We start from the raw sequence: 19,769 nt of genomic DNA, 5'->3' as shown, positions 1-19,769 counted from the left end.
CTACAAGTGCAGAAACAGTAAGTGTGTAGACTGTGAAAGACTGCCTTAAAGAAGGGGCAGATGTCACTGGAGCAGCATGTCGCTGAAAAAGTGAAACAAGGAAAATAAAGCCACTCAACTGCCAGATCACTTTCAGCCTTCAGATGTTGTAATTCCTTTTTTTCAGTTTTTATTGGTAATGATTAATGGCTTTTTCACTATAGAGAAATATCTGTTTAAGAGAGTGGAAAATGTCAAAATCTCTCTCCCCACACTCCTTTATATTTTACCCTCTCTTTTTCAGGGTTTTATAATGAGGGAAGAGAAAATTTTCATCTCTGAAGTAAACACAATTTGCTGGTAAGGCCAGTTCTAGTCAAGCTACTACAGACCCTGGAAAACCTGATGATGGATTTGCCACAGCCTTTATACAAAGTTAATCTGATAGCCACGCTCCCATCTGCTTTTGCCATGCTTTGTTAAATTGTATTGGGCTCTGTTCTAATAATCTCACTTTCTCTGATACTCATTAGAGGTTTGGCCAAATACAGGTAAAAAGCATTTCTGTTCCCCTCCAGTGCTCCAGACATACCTTTGAATGTCTGTCCATCCCCCAAACTTATATTGGTTTTTGTCTTTGTATGTTCTCTTTGCTCTGATTCATTCCCTTCTCGCTTGTTACAGAATTAACTCTTATTAGGTACCTATCTCATATTCATATCAACAAGAGCTAATTGCTGTAAGAGAATTGTGCATCTAAATATCTTTATGGATCTGCTACCTTTTGGTTGTATCCTCTTCATTCCTTCCAGTAAATAGTTATTGACTGTCCTGACCTTACCTGGGATCCCACTGAGCTAAATGGGATAGTTTTTGCAATTTACTGTCCTAGTTCTCTCCTGCACTTAAAAGAGCCTGGGAGACCTTTTAGGTGAAAGCAAACACTTCTTTTCACTACACACAAGTCAGCAGCTGCTGACCATTTTTTTATCAAAAAAATGAATTCTTACTAGAATTTAGAATCTATTTTTAGAGCTTAAACCTCCTGACTGCACTCAACTTTGCAAACATGTCATACTTGTGATAGGTGCCTTTCCTCCTCCCCCTGTTAGCGACTTCTGAGCACAGACAACCTTGCAGATCATTCTAAACAGTTATCTTAGGATGTGAAAAAACTCTCCTTAGTTTGAGCCTACGAAACTCCTGCTTTGCTTTGTCTAAGATATATTTGAACTCTGGTCTTTAGGAATGAGTGGCTGATGCTTGAATTCATCACACTTCCTTTGGGCTAGTCATATTGCTCATATTGTCCTTACTGCTGTTCTGAACATTAAGAGGGCTGCATAGACACTCATGGGTGAGGGAAACAACCTTTCTTCCAATTAGTCTGCCTGAATTTTAGGCTTAGCATGTGAAGAGGTTCAAGAATCTGAAGAACCTTAGAACACCATGATGAATGGAAGCTTTTTATTACCTGCCCAGCCATTTTTAAATTCCTTTGCCCAGGTAGTTAATTCTGCAGGTACACTGCCTAGCATCTAGTGAAGAATTTGTATTAAAGTGGTGTCGTTCAAGGGGTGCAGTTACTGATAAGCCGATGCTGAATTTTCTGTTTGAGTCAAATCACAGGTCTATGGCAACTCTTTCCCCTGATGGGCTGCATTTAATTTGGCATAATTTGATGTAATGGGTCAGAAGTGTTGTTACAAAATACATCACATCTGGCTAGCTGCTAGCAATCTGGAGTGTATATATCCCTTTGGACTTTATTACAGTGGACAGAAGTGCTTTAGACAGGATAAATAGCAGGTTCTTCACTGTCAATACTCTCCTAACTTAAGTTTTCCATTATGTCTGGTTTAAACAGAACAAAATAGGATGTGGATACATTCTCACATCTTGTCTATAAGTGAATGCAAGTGTCTTGATATGGGATGACCATGTGACTGCTTTGCAGTTTCATTTCAGAGCGAGGAGATCCAAGTATTTCAGCAAGTAGAAAGGTACTGTAGAAGGTGATTTGAAAATCTTCTAGGAACAGCTGTACCCTGTGATTCCTTGGTTTGACTATGTTTCAGACTAAGATACCTGGTCATTTCAAGATTTGGTCTTGTTTTGAGTCAGGATATAATCAGGCCTCAGGAAGTATCTCAGTAATCTACTGATAGTAACAGCTAAGGAAGATCCAGCTTTATTAAGCTGCAGCATTGAGTCAGTGTTTTTGGAACATGACAATCTGTTGTGTTCTGACCACTGTTGTGAACTTCAGAGTGAATTAGATGGGCAGTACTGTGGTGGGCATATTGTGGTGAATATGAAAGTTTTAGGGACACAGCTACTGTCATAATTTATACATCTACTGTTCTTTTGACTGGAGTAGCTCTAAGAATTTGCAAACATTGATTAAACCTTCACGTATTATCCAGGAAGTAGCATTTATTATCTTTTACAATCCCCTTTAAGATCCTTGGAGGCTCTTGGAGCTCAGAGAGGAAGCAGCTTAATGCAACTCTCTTCCCCCTAAGGATAAATCTTTGAATTTTGGATGGAGGGTTTGGGCTGGCTGCTGTTGTATGTAAACCCATCCACTGAGTGCTAGTCTATACAATTAGAAGATCCTGTACCACAGCCTTTGGCATTTGATATAGGCTTGTGATAAGCTTAATAAATACAGGAATCTGCATAATGTTTGTAACCAGTGTTTTGGACTATGAATTGCTAACTCTCTCCCTTGCAAGAGCTACTGATTTTGTAAGTGAGAACTGCAGTTGGTCATATTTGGAGTTAGGGATGGCTCATGGGCATTCCTTTAATTGTCCAGACAAGGAAATTCTGGGTAATTTGGGTTATTGCTAATACAGAAGCCCCATACATGCATATGCCAATTCTTTTTTTTCTTTCTTTTTTAATATAAAATTCTTTATGATGGAAATATTTGTTTACAGGTACCAGAGTCATAATGGAATTCAGTCTGCAGGATTGTTTTTGAAAGGCAGCGCCTATTGCTTACTTGAAAAAAGGACTTAATCTGTTTTATCTGCTGGTGAAGTTTATAAGCTTGAACCTGTGTCTTTTGCTTCAATCCTTGTGATCTTGGCAATGTAACTACCACTCCATGCCAATTACTAGTTTCTGCTTCTATTTTCCTCTTTATTGTAGTTACAATTATTGGTCAGTGGTTGTAATTAGCTGGCTGAGCAGCGCTGGCCATGATGACTTCATTAGAACTGGGAATGCACAGAGCCTGTCAGACCCCTGGAAATCAGTGTTGTCATTTCTGCACTGCTGTCTGTGCTGCACCTACTGTTGCTATCAGACAGGCACCACCCTGGGATCAGTGGTTTTGTAAATGCTTTTAAGGAAAGCAGCAGCTCTGTAATAGAAGAAAGAGATCTGAAGGAGCCTCCCCCCACGTCCTGGTGTTATAAACACTACTTAGTTTATCTTGTATTTTAAGTTTGGAAGGTGTACTCTGAAACACCAAATTAAATGTTATCCTGCATTTTTCCACAGCATGTATGCTGTCATTACCCCCTTAATTGCTACCTGCTCTGTTTTATCACACTTCCCCCAAAGATGACCTATTTGCCAGCCTTTTTGAGTATTGTGGCATTCCAGTTTCTGAGGAGCTTTTTGCCTTCATTTGTTTTAATTAGATACCCTGCCTACTTATTTTCAGTATGACAGACAGTTTCTGAACTCTCACTTCTGGTCCCTCCTGAGTCAGAGATTTGCTGGGTTGAAGAATTGTTGCTTTCTAAAAATCATCATGGTATACAGGTGATTTTTTGGGACAAGTTTAGTCTACAGTTTGTAAACCCATATTTTCCCTCTGCTCCATATCCTGCTAACGCACTCCTTCCAGGACTTTTCGAAGTTCAAGGCTTTGGGGCTGTCAGACGAGAAGAAGGAAGAGGAGGAAACTGAGGATTGCCTGGTCCATGCTGGGCACCTTCCATAAACCAAGTCAGATGGCAATATGGGTTACTGTTTTTCTTTCCCGTATTCAGAAACCAACCCTAAGGAGAGATTGTCAGCGCTCACACAAGGCTATGAATAAAGTTCACGCTACAGCCTCCCTTTTCAAAGATGGTAGGCTGGACATACCACATCTTTGGTAGCTTTCCAAGATCCATGGTTTTTGTAGGAGAGTCCTCATCTCTTGGAAATCTGGAGAAGTAATGCAAATTTTACTGCTGACAGCCACTCTAAGAACCACCACAGGAAAAACGTAGCCTTTTATTTTCCCTTGAGAGTCAGCAGCCCCTGGGAGATGTTGGCAGCTGTGTGACATACCAGTTCAGTGAGAGCATACCAGCTGGCAGGAGAAAGGACCAAAAGCAAACCAGGGTCGGATGTGATTGGTCATTGTCATAATCTCAGTATGTTTGGTTTCTAATTGTAATTGTTATGAGATGAGTCAGAGGGGGTAAAACATTTGCCCAAGGACATACAATGTCTGTAGGACAGCTAGGATTTGAACCTGTTTCTTCAGTGATGACAACGTGCTCTAAGCAATGTTGCCATTACTGTGATAACTCGCTAGTAAATCTTTTCCTTCTCACGTAAGTAGCAACTTGCAGGTGTGAGGTGATGTATCTGAAATGGGGAGATACCTAATGACAGCAGTGCATTATGGCTCTTGTTACAGGGCATTTCCAACTGCTTCTATTCTAGCTGCCTGCTAAAAGCAGTGCTAACTTTAAAAGTAAATTAGGTTGCTCAGGGCTTTGTTCAGTTGAGTTCTGAAAATTTCTAAGGATGGAGTTTCCACAGCCTCTCTGGACAGCCTGTTCCAGTGTTTGACTGCCCTCATTGTGTGAGGTTTTTCTTCATAACTTGATGGAGTTTCCCATGCTGCAACTTGTGTCTACTGCCTCTTTTTCTCACTGTACACCTCTCAGACAAGCCTGACTCCATCTGCTCTATAACCCCCCCTTCTTGGTGAATGCCACTGAAAAGACAAATACTGATCAGATACTTCATGGAGCTTCACCATGCCATGAAGAGAACTCGGAATTGTTCAAACTAAAAAGAAGTCAAATTATTTTCTAATCACTATCATTTTAGCAGCAGATTTCTCCATGCCTTCCCCATTACACTCTTTGGCTTCGAGCAACTCTTCTGTCTTTAGCCCTCTTCTCAGAGATTTCTTCCCAAACAGTTGCACACAGCTCTGTAAATGTTAGAGTGACATTTGAAGTGGGCTTGAAGAGCCTGTGTGCTCCTTCTTGGTTCCCCTGCGTCTCTGCCAAGCTTCACTATGGCAATACTGCCTCACTCTTCACCCGCAAGGGCTAGCAATAACATTTGCAAGCTACAATTTCCTCTGTCTGCAAATATTTCCACTGTGCTGCTCAGTGCTCTTAATAGCTCCTCTCCAGCCTAGTTCCTTATGATTACAGCCTGGAGGAGGGAGATGCTAAGTTTATCAGATAACATTTACCTTTCATTGTGGATTAAGGGCTTTTTTGTTCTCCCCCCACCCCCTTTAATTAGCTTATCCTCTTTTGTTGGGTGGGGAAGCATGTACTAAGACAGATGCTGATCAAAACCAATACATTCTTTTCCGGGAGAAGAATGAACTTGGGAGGTCACTTCATCATAGAAGTTGAACAAAAGCTAGAATTCACAGTGCAAAGTCTTGTGAGGTTTATAAATAGAGGGAGATTTGTGCTTCTGGATCCTAATATGCCTTCTTTGGGCCAATTTAAAATTTAGAAGGGGTTGATTGCAGTTTTTGTTGCAGATGTTCAGAAATTGCAAGAGAGTTACACCTTCCCACCTACAATGGTGGAAGGTTGACAGTTTTAACTTGTTCCTTCAGATTTCTTCCACTTTGAGCTGAAAACTCTCAGAAGTATCTTACAGGGTGTTTGTGTTAGCCAACCTAATTTTAGTATTGAAATAGAGGAGCAAGGTGTTTATTTTGGAATCAGATATAAATTTTTGTCTTGTTCTGAAAAAAATTCAGAATTGTTTCTGTTCAAAAACAAAATTACTTCAATTTCCTAATTTTATGTATTAAACTATTTATTTTTCCTTTGAGAAAGGACTGTACTGTACTTACACTGAACCCTTCACCTTTGTGTAGATGTGTTGCTTGGGACTACTGGTTTGGCTTTTTGCCTAGACATTTGCAAGTCTTCTATTATGTGGATACATAGACAGTAGTTTTTCCTGCAGTGATTTCGTGTTTCTGCTTGTGTTTTGAAAAACAGCATAAGAAAATAAGAGATGGGAAATATGTAGGGTACTGTAATAAGGGAGGGGACAATGGTATTGAACAGCAAAGGGTGCATAAGGTATTTATTCTGTTCTGATTTTCTAAATAGATAAATAGGTGTAGTTTGCACATCAGCTGTTCTTCAGGAATTTATTTTTTTATATGACCCAACCAGCATTTTCAGGCTATTTTCAAGCTTAAGTGTATGTTAAAAGTGATGAAATGTTTTAAATAATGTGATGCAATACAGTTTGCAACATTTTGAGAAGATATATTTGATGAAAAATATTCATCCAGATGGTCTACGTAAACATCTGCTAGAAATTTTTGTCTATAACACTGGACTTATAAATAAGAATTATTACTACTGCCCCAACAGTATTCTTGCATCCCTGAAAATGCGATGAATGCCTTGAAGCTTCATTATCTCTCTCGTTTGCTGCTCATTTGGAAATATTTTGTACATATTGTACTGATAAGGGAGTCTCATGTAATTATTCTACTTTTAGTGCTCGTTTGGTCTTAACTGGCATACACTATTCAAATTTTGGGATTTGAATTTAAGAAAGTAGTATACTAATCAAAGAGAAGCCAAAGGAGAGCAACAGAAAAGCCGAGAGTTTTAGAAAATAAAAGCTAGAAGAAGTTGAAAGAATAGGGTTTGTTTAATCTAGAACAGAGTAAGGGAGCTGGAATAATGGTATGCAGAGCTTCAGTATATAAAGGTCTTTTTGTGAAGAAGATATGTATATCCATTGGTAGTAGGGAAAGAAGCCATCATCTTAATTTGAGGCAAAGAAAAATTAGGACTGATTTAGGAAAATACTTTGAACTGTGAGGTAGTGAAGCATCAGCAAAAGCTAGAGAGTTTGTGAGTGCTTCCTCTCTAGAATGTTTTAAGAATAGGTTGTTTGTGGCTGACTAGAAATGGTCAGGAGTTGTGGTTTGCAAACTTTTTGAACCAATGGGCTACTGTTAAATTTCAGAATGTCTTGTAGACTACTGCTCAACCCCTCTCATCAGTTTTTAGATAGAAAAATAAAGAAGCAATATGGCTCCATGGACTCACTGGAACAATTTTATAAAGCTTCGCTGTCAACTAGTGCAGGGAGTGGAATAGATTATTAGTCGAGGTTCCTTACATTTCTGTGGTTGTATATGTTTAAGATTTTAGCAAGTGCTTTATCATGTCTTCATGAGTTGATTTCGGTGCTTAACAAATAATGACAATGCTGTTGGCATCTTGGCAGGCTGAAATCTTTAAAGCAGAATAGCGTTGTTCTTACTGGTACAATAATCCTATCAGTTGCCAATATGTGATACTATCTGTAGTGCATTTTGCTTGACTAATAAAACCTGACCTTATTTATAATATTACGGACCCACTTTAGGTAGATATTTAAATATTGTTTTGTGTTCTCTATTATTGTCCTTTTAAGTGCTAATGAATTACATTTACATCCCTTCTAGTTAATCTTTCCTGTTTGGCAGGCTAAGTAGGGTCAGGTCCAATGGCACTTGGATGGGAGACATCCAAGGAAAATCCAATTTACTGCAAAATGTGTTGTAGTGCATTTAGTAAGCATTGCCTTTTCTTCTGAGTTGGTGGAGGAACACTGCCAGAGCATGGTACCACTGATTTCACAAGGTCTTAAGCACTTGTCAACATTTCAAGTTCTCATTGCATTATTCACAGAAATAGGAGCATCAGCTCTGGCGTCTAGTCAGATTTCAGTCTGAGTAATTACACTCTGAATCACAACATTTCCATTATTTACAGACAGGCAAAATTCTTAATTTTCTTTTATAAAATACTATGTACCAAAGGCATGCATGTTTTACAAGCTCCTGCATTCAATTGTTGAGGAAGTGAACATCACAGCTATGGGATTAAACCTGGCTTTTTGTGTATGCTGGTGATTGTTTTGGATAATGGCAATTTGTTATGTTTTTAGCTGAATAGGAAATTATTCTTCCATAATATGTTCAAAGTTGTCAGCTACTACTTTTAAAGTTTTTAGTAATGTTAAACTAAATCAAATTTGGTCCCATTCTGTTAGCTGAAAATGAAAGGGACTTTGTTAGGCAACACATGTGAATCTGTGTCAAAAACTTTATTACCATTAATGAAGTATTTCTTAAATTTTGAAAAGCTCTGCCCTATAACATGGCAGCTGCAATTATAAAATCACCAAGAGAATTCAAGAGCTTTGCAATGGGCATTTCTTCTTATGCGTTGTCCCCTGTTATGTGGCATTTGGGAAGTCAGGTCAGGTCCCCAGAGATACCTCCGTATCTCACTGTATTCCCTATGGGCACGCAGGGGCACCTCTGGAGGTCTTTACTTTTCACCTGATGACATAGGTTGGCCCCACTGCCACTGAGTATGGCAGTGTAGCCATGCAGCGAGCCTGCTCAGGCACACCTAGCTCTATCCCCCAGAACAAAGAGGCGCTATCTAAACATTACACTACATTTACAAGCAAGAATGAGTAGCAAATAAGTCTGGTCTTGAAGGCAGCTTAAGCACAGCTCTTGGTAGGCCAAGTAGATACAGCCATTCTTTCCTAGCAGTCCTGATTCTGCAATCCTAACTGAAGGCCTTAAAATCCATGGGAGACAAACTTTGATGATGCTTAGTCCAAATTACGTCGGGGAAGAAAAAGGGAGTTCCCAACTGATTCAAGTATGTTAAACCCCTTCTTCAGTTTAAGAGCCTGACTGACTTCTCTTGTTGAAACTCATCTGTATGGAACCCCTTGGCACAGGAATGAGACTTTCTTTTTTTAAGTTCCTTGAGCAAGCTGTGTTTTTCACTTGTGTATTTTTTAAAGTATTATCTTGGTTTTCTAACAATCAAGACTTTATTGATGGCTGTGTGTCTGCTAATGGATACATTAAAAAAAAAAGCTGGCATGTTTGCATGGGAATGGAAAGATGTGTGCTGTATAATACCTACAGGAAAGTTTTGTCTGGTTTGTGCATACAAAGCTCTGGCACTTTTTCTTGAGGCCAGCATCTTGAAGGATGTCTTGATTTTTTTGTGAGAAGTTGGAAACATTTGGTCTATATTCCCCATGGTTTTGAACCAGCATGTCTGTCCTTTTGCATGCTTGCTCCTTGCTAGGTGCCTTGTGCATCTCCAATTGATTTATCTGGAGATGCACTTTTCTCTGGAAGCTCTGCTGAGTGGGTCTGGGTAGTGATAGCTGACTCTCACAAATGTAATTGAATGTATGTGTGGTGTAACTGTGTGATAAATGTAGCTGCATGGTATAGCTGATATCCCCTGAATTGTCGTCATTGGTGACGTTAGCTAAACTTTTCATGAAGGGAGGAAATTTTTCCTCTTCCTTCTGCTGTCATCTTTCAGGAAACTTCAAGTAGGATCAGAGCTCTAGTATAGTCTAGGAAGCATGGGAAAGACAAAAAAAAAAAAAAAAAAAAAAAAGCAAGAGACTACAGAAAGAAACAAAAGGGAGAAGAAAAGAATGAGGAAAAGAATAGAGATGAATACAAGCAAAAGGTTAGAAAGCAGGAGAAAGAGCATAAAGAGGCCTTGAATATTTTTCTGTATCTGTATTCTAAGAATATGCCCGTCGCCACCTCCCCAGGAGGTTTATGCAGAGCCTTGTGGGGAAGGAGTAGAGAATGGCTCCTTTGGATGCTAAATATAAAATTAGAGCTGGCAGGGTTTCAGAGCACAAGATTGGGAAGCTAATCACTCCTAATAACATTGATTTTCACAGATCTCTGGCATTATGTAAGGGCAGTTTTGAATCAGCACCTGGTTTCTTCCTCTTCCCATCATCAAGCTACTGGCAGTGAAGCTTCTGGCTTTGGGGTCACCAATAAATGCAGTTGTGGATCTTTTTGTCTGTATGAATCTGTGTGGCTCTCTGAAATATGGGTGAAGCCTCATATACTATGCATTGCTCCTATGCACGTCTGTGTGGAACATCCAAATATCATGGCTACCCTAATAGTATAAGGAATGTGCATGTGCGCTTAACTGAGATAACTGTGCTTCTGCTTATATTTATGGTGCTGATCAAAAATATGACAGTCCCATGGCTGCGGTTGGTCAAGGACAATCAAATGGATGCCTGTATTCAGGTGGAAATTACCAGCACAAGTGAGGTCACCTAGGCAGCGCCAGGTTACATTCAACCCTGAGCAGGTTTTCTTTATGTATCACCTAGCTGTAATATGCCTTCCTCTAGTTTTGGGGACTGACCTTCAGGAAAAGGAGGTAGGTTTCATTTCTGTGACTGCCACTAAGGGTATTTTCTTACTTGGAGAGAATGTTGTGCCTACAGTGAGGTTGTACTGAAAATGCTCCCAGATACTCCAGATGGTGAAGAATGGTAAGGTGGGCATGAAATTTTGTATTTATAAAAGATGTCAAGTGCATGCCTAGTCTGAACTGGGCCAGGGTCAGGTCAGCATAGGGCACAGAAGAAAACAAAAACTCGCCTTTTGTTACAACTGTGCGGAGACTTTCAACATTGATCTCCTTAATTGTAGGAAAGATTCATTGTTCTCTTTTGGTAGCAGACTGACCAGAGAAAGGGCAGTAAGCAAGACTGAAGTAAGGTTTAGAAATACAGTTGGATGTCAGCTGAAACACTGCCTTGATTATCAGATTAATTTTGATTATCCCTTCCAACTGGAGGTTTGCTCCCAGTTTCGTCTGTCTGGTTTGTCTCTATTGACTAATTGTATGTTTAAATGGCTATTGGTCTGGTGAGTGGAACTTCGTTGAAAACCCTCAGGTCCTCTTTGTATCTCCAGATCAGGATGGTGTGGGCAGAGCTTAGAGAAAGCTTTGCTTTGCACAAACTCATCACTGATTTGCTTCAACCATTACCTAGAAGAAGAAATGAGGGGTTTTGGAGGTGGGAAATGGGGAACCTGCTCACTATGATATCTTTTTACCTGTGATCTTGCCTTTGCGTCTTGGAGTGTCTTCCACTCCATCTCACTGTGCAACTCATTCCAAAGATGAGCCACGTTTATAATACTTGAATTCGGGATTGAATTAGCAATTTTTTCCTGACTTTTTGGATTCAGATTTAGAATCAGAAACCCTATTAAAAAACCATCAGTTTCTAGATTTTTGTTCCATCTTCAGCAATTCTGGGTGTTCTTCAGGTCCCTCTCATGTAAATTTGATAGTAATGTTTGGGATTTCTTGTCTAAGGACAGTTATTCTCTGGCAATGGAATCAGTGGAGCTGAAAGACAAAAATCGGTTCTTTTAAAAGGGAAGAAACTCATTACTATCTTTTTCTCAGTTTGTTGTCTTCCAGTGTCTGCAGAAAAGCTCTGGTTTCCAAAATATCTAAAGCATGAGAGGGAAGCAGTAGCGCTGGGGTGCGTGTGTCAGATGCTTCCACTTGCAGTCCTGATATCCTCCAACCCCCTCCTCACTGCTAGGGCACACAACTGTCTCATGCAAGGCACATCTGAGCTGAAGGCATCAAAAGAGCCATTTCATGCTTGACTGCACTTTCTAATACAATCCGCAGTGAGAGAGGAGAGAGAGCAAGGAGGTTTGTGCGTACATACTTATTGCCTTTGAGTGTATGTATTATATACAGTACATTTGATTCCAGCTGGCAGTTGTGGATGGCAAGTAAGGGGTGCAGGTGTGGGAGGAAAGGGAATTAAGCTTTGAAAAGAAGAAACCATTCCCCAACTTGAAAAAGGAGTTTTCTTTCCTTTTCAGTTTCTTGGCCAAGGGAAGATGCGAGTCCCCCGGGCAGCACTGACAGCTGGCACCCAGAAGGTGTGTGTATGGCTGAGAGGGTGTTGTATGTAGAGAGCTTTGTGTCTACAGACCGTGCCAGTGTGTAGGGAGTGCAGCTAAGGAAACTGGTGGATAGGCATACTACTCATAGCCATCTTACTTTAATGCTGCTCATAGAAAGAACTTTTATTTGTAATGGGTTTGTATGTCCCATGACCAGAGCCGTGCTGCCTGCCAGCTAGTAGTGCGGTGGGCTGCTGAGCCAGCACACCCACAGGGATCCCCATCAAATGTAACCAGTGTAACCAAAAATACATCTGCTCTGTTATCGTATCAGTTCCCTACTTATATCTGTATTTACCCCTTCACTTACATATTCATTACCACACTACATGTCTATCAGAAGCCATTGTAGAACCAGCCATGAGTCCTTTCCAGCATAGATGTAAGCTTGTTCCTCAGTTTCCTGTCCAACTACCCTTATGTAGCATGCATGCATCCACTGATCTCTATATCCATATACCCTTTTACTATAACACTTTCTTCTGAGGCATACTTGTCCAAACACTTACTGTTCCATGAGACCCATGTCCTGTACAAAATCATAACGGTGACTTATTTGATAGGGCTAAAAGAAATGTAGTAAGTGAGTAAGTGTGAAACATATATAGGGAATTCTTTTCATAGAGAAACCTAGAAAACATTAATGCATGAAATTGTTTAATTCACTGCTAAAAACCCACAATTTATGACCAGAATAAAAGTGAGCATAGTACTGGGAAAGCACAGTACACCACACGGAAGCCTTGGAGAGTCTGGACGCCCAGGTAGTGCCGCTCCCCTCTCCAGAACATACTTGGCCCTGTGCCTTTAGGCATTGAGAGGAGGATAAGGATTGGTTCTGTCAAACTTGCATTTCCTTCTATAAATGCCACTAATGTCAGCATGAGTGACTCTGCTGCAAAATAGGGGGAAATGGGTTGAAGCACATCAAGAGACCATACAGATTCCAAATATGTGTTGTTGCAAATGGCTAAATTAAATGGGGTGTTAGCTTTCCTGGGGGGTGGGGTGTCCAGTGGGAATCCCAACTGCTGGAGAAAACTAGCTAAACTGCATGAGGCACTGGTATGATGAACTGCAGAGCAGACCTTCCATGTGCCCAAGGAGCTAGACTGGTTGGTCATTTTTTACATCTGGACTTCTCAACACAGTTCTGTGATAAAATTGTTACGTGGAGCAGTCGCTACATCTCTGCATTCCATAGGGGTGGATTGAAGGGAGAAGGGACACTAACTCATACATTATTACATCTATGTAGATTTGTAAATTGTGCTGATAAAAATGCTTTAGAGAATATTCACGGACTGAAACAATGATTGCCATGCTGTACTGTTTGCTGCAGTTCTATCACAAGACTTTAAATGTACCCTCTTAGAGAAGAATATCAGTTTCTGCAGGCAAAAGCCTGAACACATAGAGAATGTTAAGTACTTTATTTTATAGTGCCTTTCCTCAGTTGAACTCTCCATTTTCTTTGACATCCTCAGAGAAGACAGAAAAATGTAATTTCTTTCCATGTTGTTTTTGTCCTTTTCCATCCTCATGGCCTTCTTTGTGCCTCCATCTCCTGCCATTTCCTGTGTTTCAAATGACACTTAAACTTGACGTGGATTTTGGTTTGTTTCTTTATTTGCCTTGCAGTGCCATCAGTTGTGTCAGCAAAGCTCCAGAAACATTAGTACTAGTAAGGAGGGAGGAAAAAAATCACAAAACCAGCACAAATCTGATATCAAGAAGAGCTGTTAGGAAACCTCCTTCATACTCATACATGCTTGTCCTTTACAGTGTCCCTTTCATTCCAACAAAGCTCTGATGTAAGATCAAAGGATCAAAATCAGAGTAGATGTATTAGTTCAACATGAACTAATGTTCCTTATGGTCTTTTTCTAAGGATTTGTACAGCCTACTTTTCACTGTTCCTGAGTAATGTGTACCCTGGAAACCATTCTACAGTCTAACTTACTTACACTTTGGAAACATTTTTTTCCTTTCCTGCTTTAGATTTTCTTTGTTCATTTTCACTCTACTACTTCTAGTTATGGTTCTCTGGACTTTCTAAAAAATTTCTTTTCTTTGTAGTATTTTTGTAGGTCCTAAGTTCATAATAATTCGTATTTAATAGCTAAGACCTAAGTGAACTTGCTAAATAAAATTCAAACACCAGAAGCAATGGAACAAGTGTAGGGCTTAATTCTCTTTTGTTTGTTTTCTGTGTCTGTTGTCCCATCACTGGTCTTTTTTAGGCCATAAACATCTTCCTGGATGTTAGTCTGGTAGACTTTCTCTGACGGGAGGATGCCAGCTTTCTGTTTGTTGACTGTGTTGATCCTATTGCACATAATTGTTACATCATCTGGGTAATAAAGTTCTCCAAAGGTAAAAAGGTATTGTTCTTTATTCCCAGCAGCCTGTGCCAGCACATAAATGGTTGGAGATTACTACCTGTGTTGTAGTTTTCCACAGGTAGTGGAAATACCCCCTTCTAACTGAGGATAGTGTGTTCAATGGAAAGCAGGATGAAAACCGTTGTACAAGGTTTGGCTTTAAGAGGGATTGCTGTGTTGGACAGTGGTGTCGCAGTCTATGATTGCTTCTAGTTATTACTCTTTTTTTAAGTACCAGCAATATGATGAAATTCCTCACTAAATAAGCAGCAGCTCTTAGAGTACCAGAAATAGGAACTCCGAGTTTGCAAAGGCAAGACTAAAAGCTGTAGAAGTGTTGTAGACTTTATTTTAACTAGTCATTCCAGATAGTGCTAGGGAAGGCTGGACTGGTGGAGGAGATCCTATTTTATGGAAGATGAAAAAGATGGAGGCTGTGCCAGCTTATTATTACCAGTGCTAACAAACTTGTTCGTGGGATTTCTGCCTCCACATATACTGCTGCCTCCAGTTGTGGTGTTGTGCCATATATTTCTTTTTCCTGCTCATACTCGTCATGTAGAGTTGCTGGATGAGGTTAAACAGTTGCTGTGTTTTACCCTTGAAGTACCTACCTTTCTGTGGTGAGTTATATGGCTTCAGTAAAAACAGTGCTCTACAATACATGTCAGGGTTCTTTGAGAGTGAAGATCACACAGAAGAGTAATTTTTTTTCTTTTTTTTTCAATCGTTTACTGATTTGTTGCAGAGGCCTCCATCCTGAGTTACGATGGCAGCATGTACATGAAGATCATCATGCCTATGGTCATGCATACAGAAGCAGAAGACGTGTCCTTCCGTTTCATGTCCCAGCGTGCCTATGGGCTGTTGATGGCAACCACCTCAAGAGATTCTGCTGACACTCTGCGCCTGGAGCTGGACGGGGGCCGTGTCAAACTTATGGTCAATTTAGGTATCGTATAAAAAACTCCCGCTGCCCCCTCACTCTTAGTTTGGGCTTGTGGTTTAGTGGTTTTTTAATATTTTTTTGTTTAATTTCTGTTGGTTTGATTGGATCGGATTGATTTCTAAAATAGCTGCTAAGACCTTCATAATGATGTTTTCTTGTGGAGAGAAATTCTCTCCTGCATCGCTGCATGGAGATTTGCTGTCAGTTCTTCGTTATGGACAGTGTTGGGTTGTTGGGTTTTAAGTCTTTAAGTTTTAAAGTTTCCTTTCTTGGTCTGGGATTGGTGAGCTCTGTGTGAGACATGCTGCCTGGTCCATCTTTTGATCAGTTACATTCCTCATTCATCTGGCCTCTTCAGCATCACTCAAAACAGTCAAAGCCAAATGCAGGAGGGAAGCCAAATGGATATAGCGGTAAGCAGAAGTGCTATGAATCCCAAGCCCTTTAAAGAATTTGGCAGTGTTTGATACAACTTGTTCTAAAATACACAAGTAGCTTTACTATATGTTTCAGCCTTTAGGGCTTTTTATATCTAGTGAAAATATCTGGGTTTTTTGATTGTATCTTTATTAAAACAAAGGCATCAATAATAAAAGTGCATCACCCCATTCAAAAAGGTTTTGTTCTGTCTCCTTAGAGTTATACTTGCCCAGAAAAAAAATTAGAAAGGAGCACAAAAATAACAACAATGAAAATTTTCAGAATGAACATTTTTGCTGAGGTTGTGGTTTTTGTTTTTTGGTTTTTTTTGCCATTCTATAAGCATTGTACTGAATGCCAAATAGCCTTTTTTTAGAGAATATAAATACAGGAAGTGAAGCTTTCTTTTCAGTTACACTGATGCAACTTGTCAATTCATGTGAATCCAGCAGTATAATTAAGAAGAGATTTTGAGTCAAAGGGGCAGAACTATTGTGATAATGAGAAATGTTAAACCTCTTCTAGTGTCTAGGGTACTTGATATGAAGATGCGTGCGTGCTCTGTGAAAGCTTCTGTCAGTTTTCAAAATTCCAAGCCCCACACGAACAAGCATTCACATTTTTTAAGCTAACAATGTCAGCATCTTCAAAGCCTTGCTACTGTGATATCAGGAGCAAACTACATAGTGGCTTTGTTTGTAGAGGACAACAAAGAATTATGCACCCAAATCTGTAGTAATGTTTCGTGTTTTTCAATTCCTGTCCCAGCTAGATATGATAAGTAGATCAAGGTCTTGGTGCACCATAGGTGAAAGAGCTTGAGTGGTGATTTTAAGGTTCTTCATCCTACCTGCACTCAGGTGGAGCTCAGCGAGGAAAAGAGATCATATATTGTCCAGTAGTGACATCATCCAAAACTAACCTGCTTTTAAAAATTGCTTCCATTCTCCTTTTGACTTTGAAAGTGCAAGTCAGACCTAACATCGACTTTTGGGATGAAAGTGAAAAGAAGAAGATGCATTAAAACAAGACCATCTCTTAAAAAAAAAGAGTCTCCATCCCCAAGGGGTCTGGGGAAACCCTTGCTTTTATTAAAAAAAAAAAAAAAAAAAAAAAGGCATGTAGCGTTACAGATCTCCTGTTTGGAATATGTATGCTTTGCATAGCTGGCCTGGAGAAGCGTAAAGCACTATTGAGTGTCTCACTAGCATAGGAACAGATCCTGACCTAGAGGCAGGAGGGATTATATCAACTTTAGCTACCATAATAACTCTTCAAATAAAGAAAAACAGCAGGGTGATGATGCCCTTCTCTGCCTATATCAACTTTAAGAGAAGGAAAATTTCAAAGATTTGCAGGGTTTGTTTGGAGGACAGCTCAAAAGAATTGCTGATCAGCATTCTTACATGTACAAAGAGAATCTTCCAAAAAACTCCAGTGTGTATGTATATGTCTGCTTTTTCTTCTAATCTAATACAATTGGTGCTAATAATCTGGCACAATGAGAATTTATTTATTTTTCATTGTCATCTTTCATGGCAATTATTTCTAGCCCTTTTCTTCTCAGAGAATGTACTTCATCACTGGAAACGGCAGTGGCATGTTTATATACAGAAAGTGATGAGGCAACTGAAGTATTCTGCTTAGCTCTACACTACCTCTTTGTAACCCATAGCCAGTCATTTTACCTTGTGTACCTTAGTTTCTTTCTTTGTTAAAGGAGCTAATACTTTGCAACCTGTCAGGAATGTGATAGGGTTTTAGTAAGTGCTGTTTGTGTTACCTTTGGTATTCTCCCATTGAAAGTACTACAACATGAAGACTGCCAGGGTCCATCAAAAGCTATCATTTCTTCTGAGAAAAGTGCCACTTGATTGACATTGTGACATGTTCATCTTCCTTTAAAATCAACAAGAATTGAGGAAAGTGCTCCTATTCAATGTTTACGACCTGCAAGGCTTATACCCCGTGGAAATATGAGGGTGGTATATTCTTTAACATTTAGATTCTCCTGAATATACTTATATTTTCTTACAATTTACTCTCTGCTTCCCAGCTTTCCTTATGTCACGTTGGCAAACTGTATTTCCCCCAGGGCCTGTCAACATTGTGTGCCTGATTGGCACTGGTTACTTTTAAAATTCCCTGGGGTCTGTTAGGCCATCACCTAGCCCAGATGTGGAGTGTTTGACTGTTACTATTTAGCATCTAAAAGACATGGCTAAAGACTTGACATGTTGCCTACATACATTTGAAAAGGGAAATCTGTGGTTGATGGTTTAATACAGGGGTGAAATCCGTGAGGCAAACCCTGTATTGACTGAAGGCTATTTTTGTGTAGGTAGAGGGACTGAAGCAGTGTGTATGCTGTGAAGTTCCTAAATTTCCCAGGTTTTTCCCCGGAGACTTTTGAAAGTCTTACGAGGTTGAATCTTCCCCCAAAAGTGACTACAGGCTGCATCAGTGGAAAACTGTCACAACTCTCTTTTTATGCCAAGCTCAACAGAAGTGTAGTTTAAACTGTTTGAACCTAGATCAAGCTTCACCTCTCCTTTCTTCAGATTTATAAAGTTGTCAGATATATTCTAAGACCTTAAATCAGCACTTTCCTGCTTTCAAAACAGTGACGTTACCTTGCTGTTGAAATAACAGAGTTTGAGGAGAAATGACCTTAACAGAGACATTCATTTTCAGTTGTTTACTGGAAGTCACATCTAACTCTTTAAGGAGACTGATCATAGCCCAAATATCTCAAATGAGAACCAAGTCTTAATTACCTGACCCTGCCAAAATCCCCTTACCAGTGAGAGACAGGCACAGATGCTAACTCTGAAGACCTGAAGAGCGCTCAGATCTGACTAGTTACATGTGAGCATTCCCCTGAGTATCTAACCAATGACAAATATGTGTAAACAAAGACTGTTTTGAGTGGTGAGTTGTTTAGTTGTACTTTTCTTATAAGTTATTTAATACTGTTATTAAGAGCTGTGTCTTTCTTCTCTTCTTTGATCTATTCCATTTGATTACTTATTATCATTTATGTGGTTATTAAGCTCTTTCCTGTGTTATTTTTTCTTTTCTTTTTTCTTCTTCTGTGTATTTGAGTTGTAAAGCTTTCCCATAGCCCATCAGCCATGGTAAATCAAAAGATGGTATTCAACCCTTCAAAGGCCTGAAGCCTGCGGCCCGCACAGCAAACAGCCCTGCGAACAGAGTGTACAGAGCAGCCTGCAGGGGCTGGCATATCCCACTCACCTCCTCAACACTCAGTGTCCAAACCAAACAGGGAACATAGATGGCAGACTTGGGTGGACATGGGTGGGTGCGGGGCTGCTTGCTGTGGAAGTTGGGAAAGGAATAGCAGTGATGAATAATTCTCTTTTAGAGGGATGAGAAAGTTTTTTCAGACCTTCCCCTGTGGGTACCCGAGGCACTGCATTCTGCATGTTGACAGCGCATCTCAGAGTAGTTTGAGCATTTGTTGTGTGAAGATTAGAAATCCAAATATGACACAGATCTCACTTCAATTGAGAAGGACTTTCAAGAAATGGGTCTGGAGTGGAGAAAGAGAGAGGGAGAGAGAGAGAAAGCAAATCCTGGCTTGGAACATGCTCAAGAGTCATTTGTGCTCCGTAAAAATGTGCATGAAGAGAAAGAAATGGCTGGTCAGATAGGGAGAGTCACCTGCATTTTTTTTCCGCTGATGAGGTGGGAAGAACTGGGAAGAATTACCATGCCACTGACTTCTATTCAAGAATGTTTTAGTTTATTTTTCCCCAGCCTGGCTAATCTTCAGGGCACTGGTGACTAGAATATATTCTGCCTGCATCCTGTTAGTCTGGGTCAGTGCTGCTGTAAGAAAGTGTAGGTATTCATCCCTCTCTCCTACCTTTTCCTCAGGGGTGTGAAAGACATCTTTGCCTTTCCAAAATGCATGGTTTCATTTCTCTCTCCTATACACAAACAGAACAGACAGATTTTCTGTTTTCATTTTTAC

General features: G+C 39.9%; 1 protein-coding gene across 5 annotated transcripts in view; it reads left to right on the top strand.

The window, feature by feature from the left end:
• The window catches only part of NRXN3 (neurexin 3), a 1,034,003-nt gene that overhangs the window by 350,076 nt on the left and 664,158 nt on the right, over window positions 1-19,769 (top strand). For all 5 annotated transcript variants that reach the window (XM_064512239.1, XM_064512237.1, XM_064512238.1 and 2 more), the window contains exon 7: window positions 15,152-15,355. In XM_064512239.1, the coding sequence (XP_064368309.1) occupies window positions 15,152-15,355 (204 nt within the window). The remainder of the gene's footprint in view (window positions 1-15,151; window positions 15,356-19,769) is intronic.

This window comes from Dromaius novaehollandiae, chromosome 5, assembly GCF_036370855.1.
Source record: "Dromaius novaehollandiae isolate bDroNov1 chromosome 5, bDroNov1.hap1, whole genome shotgun sequence".
Classification (NCBI taxonomy): Eukaryota; Metazoa; Chordata; class Aves; order Casuariiformes; family Dromaiidae; genus Dromaius; species Dromaius novaehollandiae.
Note: the sequence above shows the minus strand (reverse complement) of the source record. Positions and strands in the feature narration are given on the sequence as shown.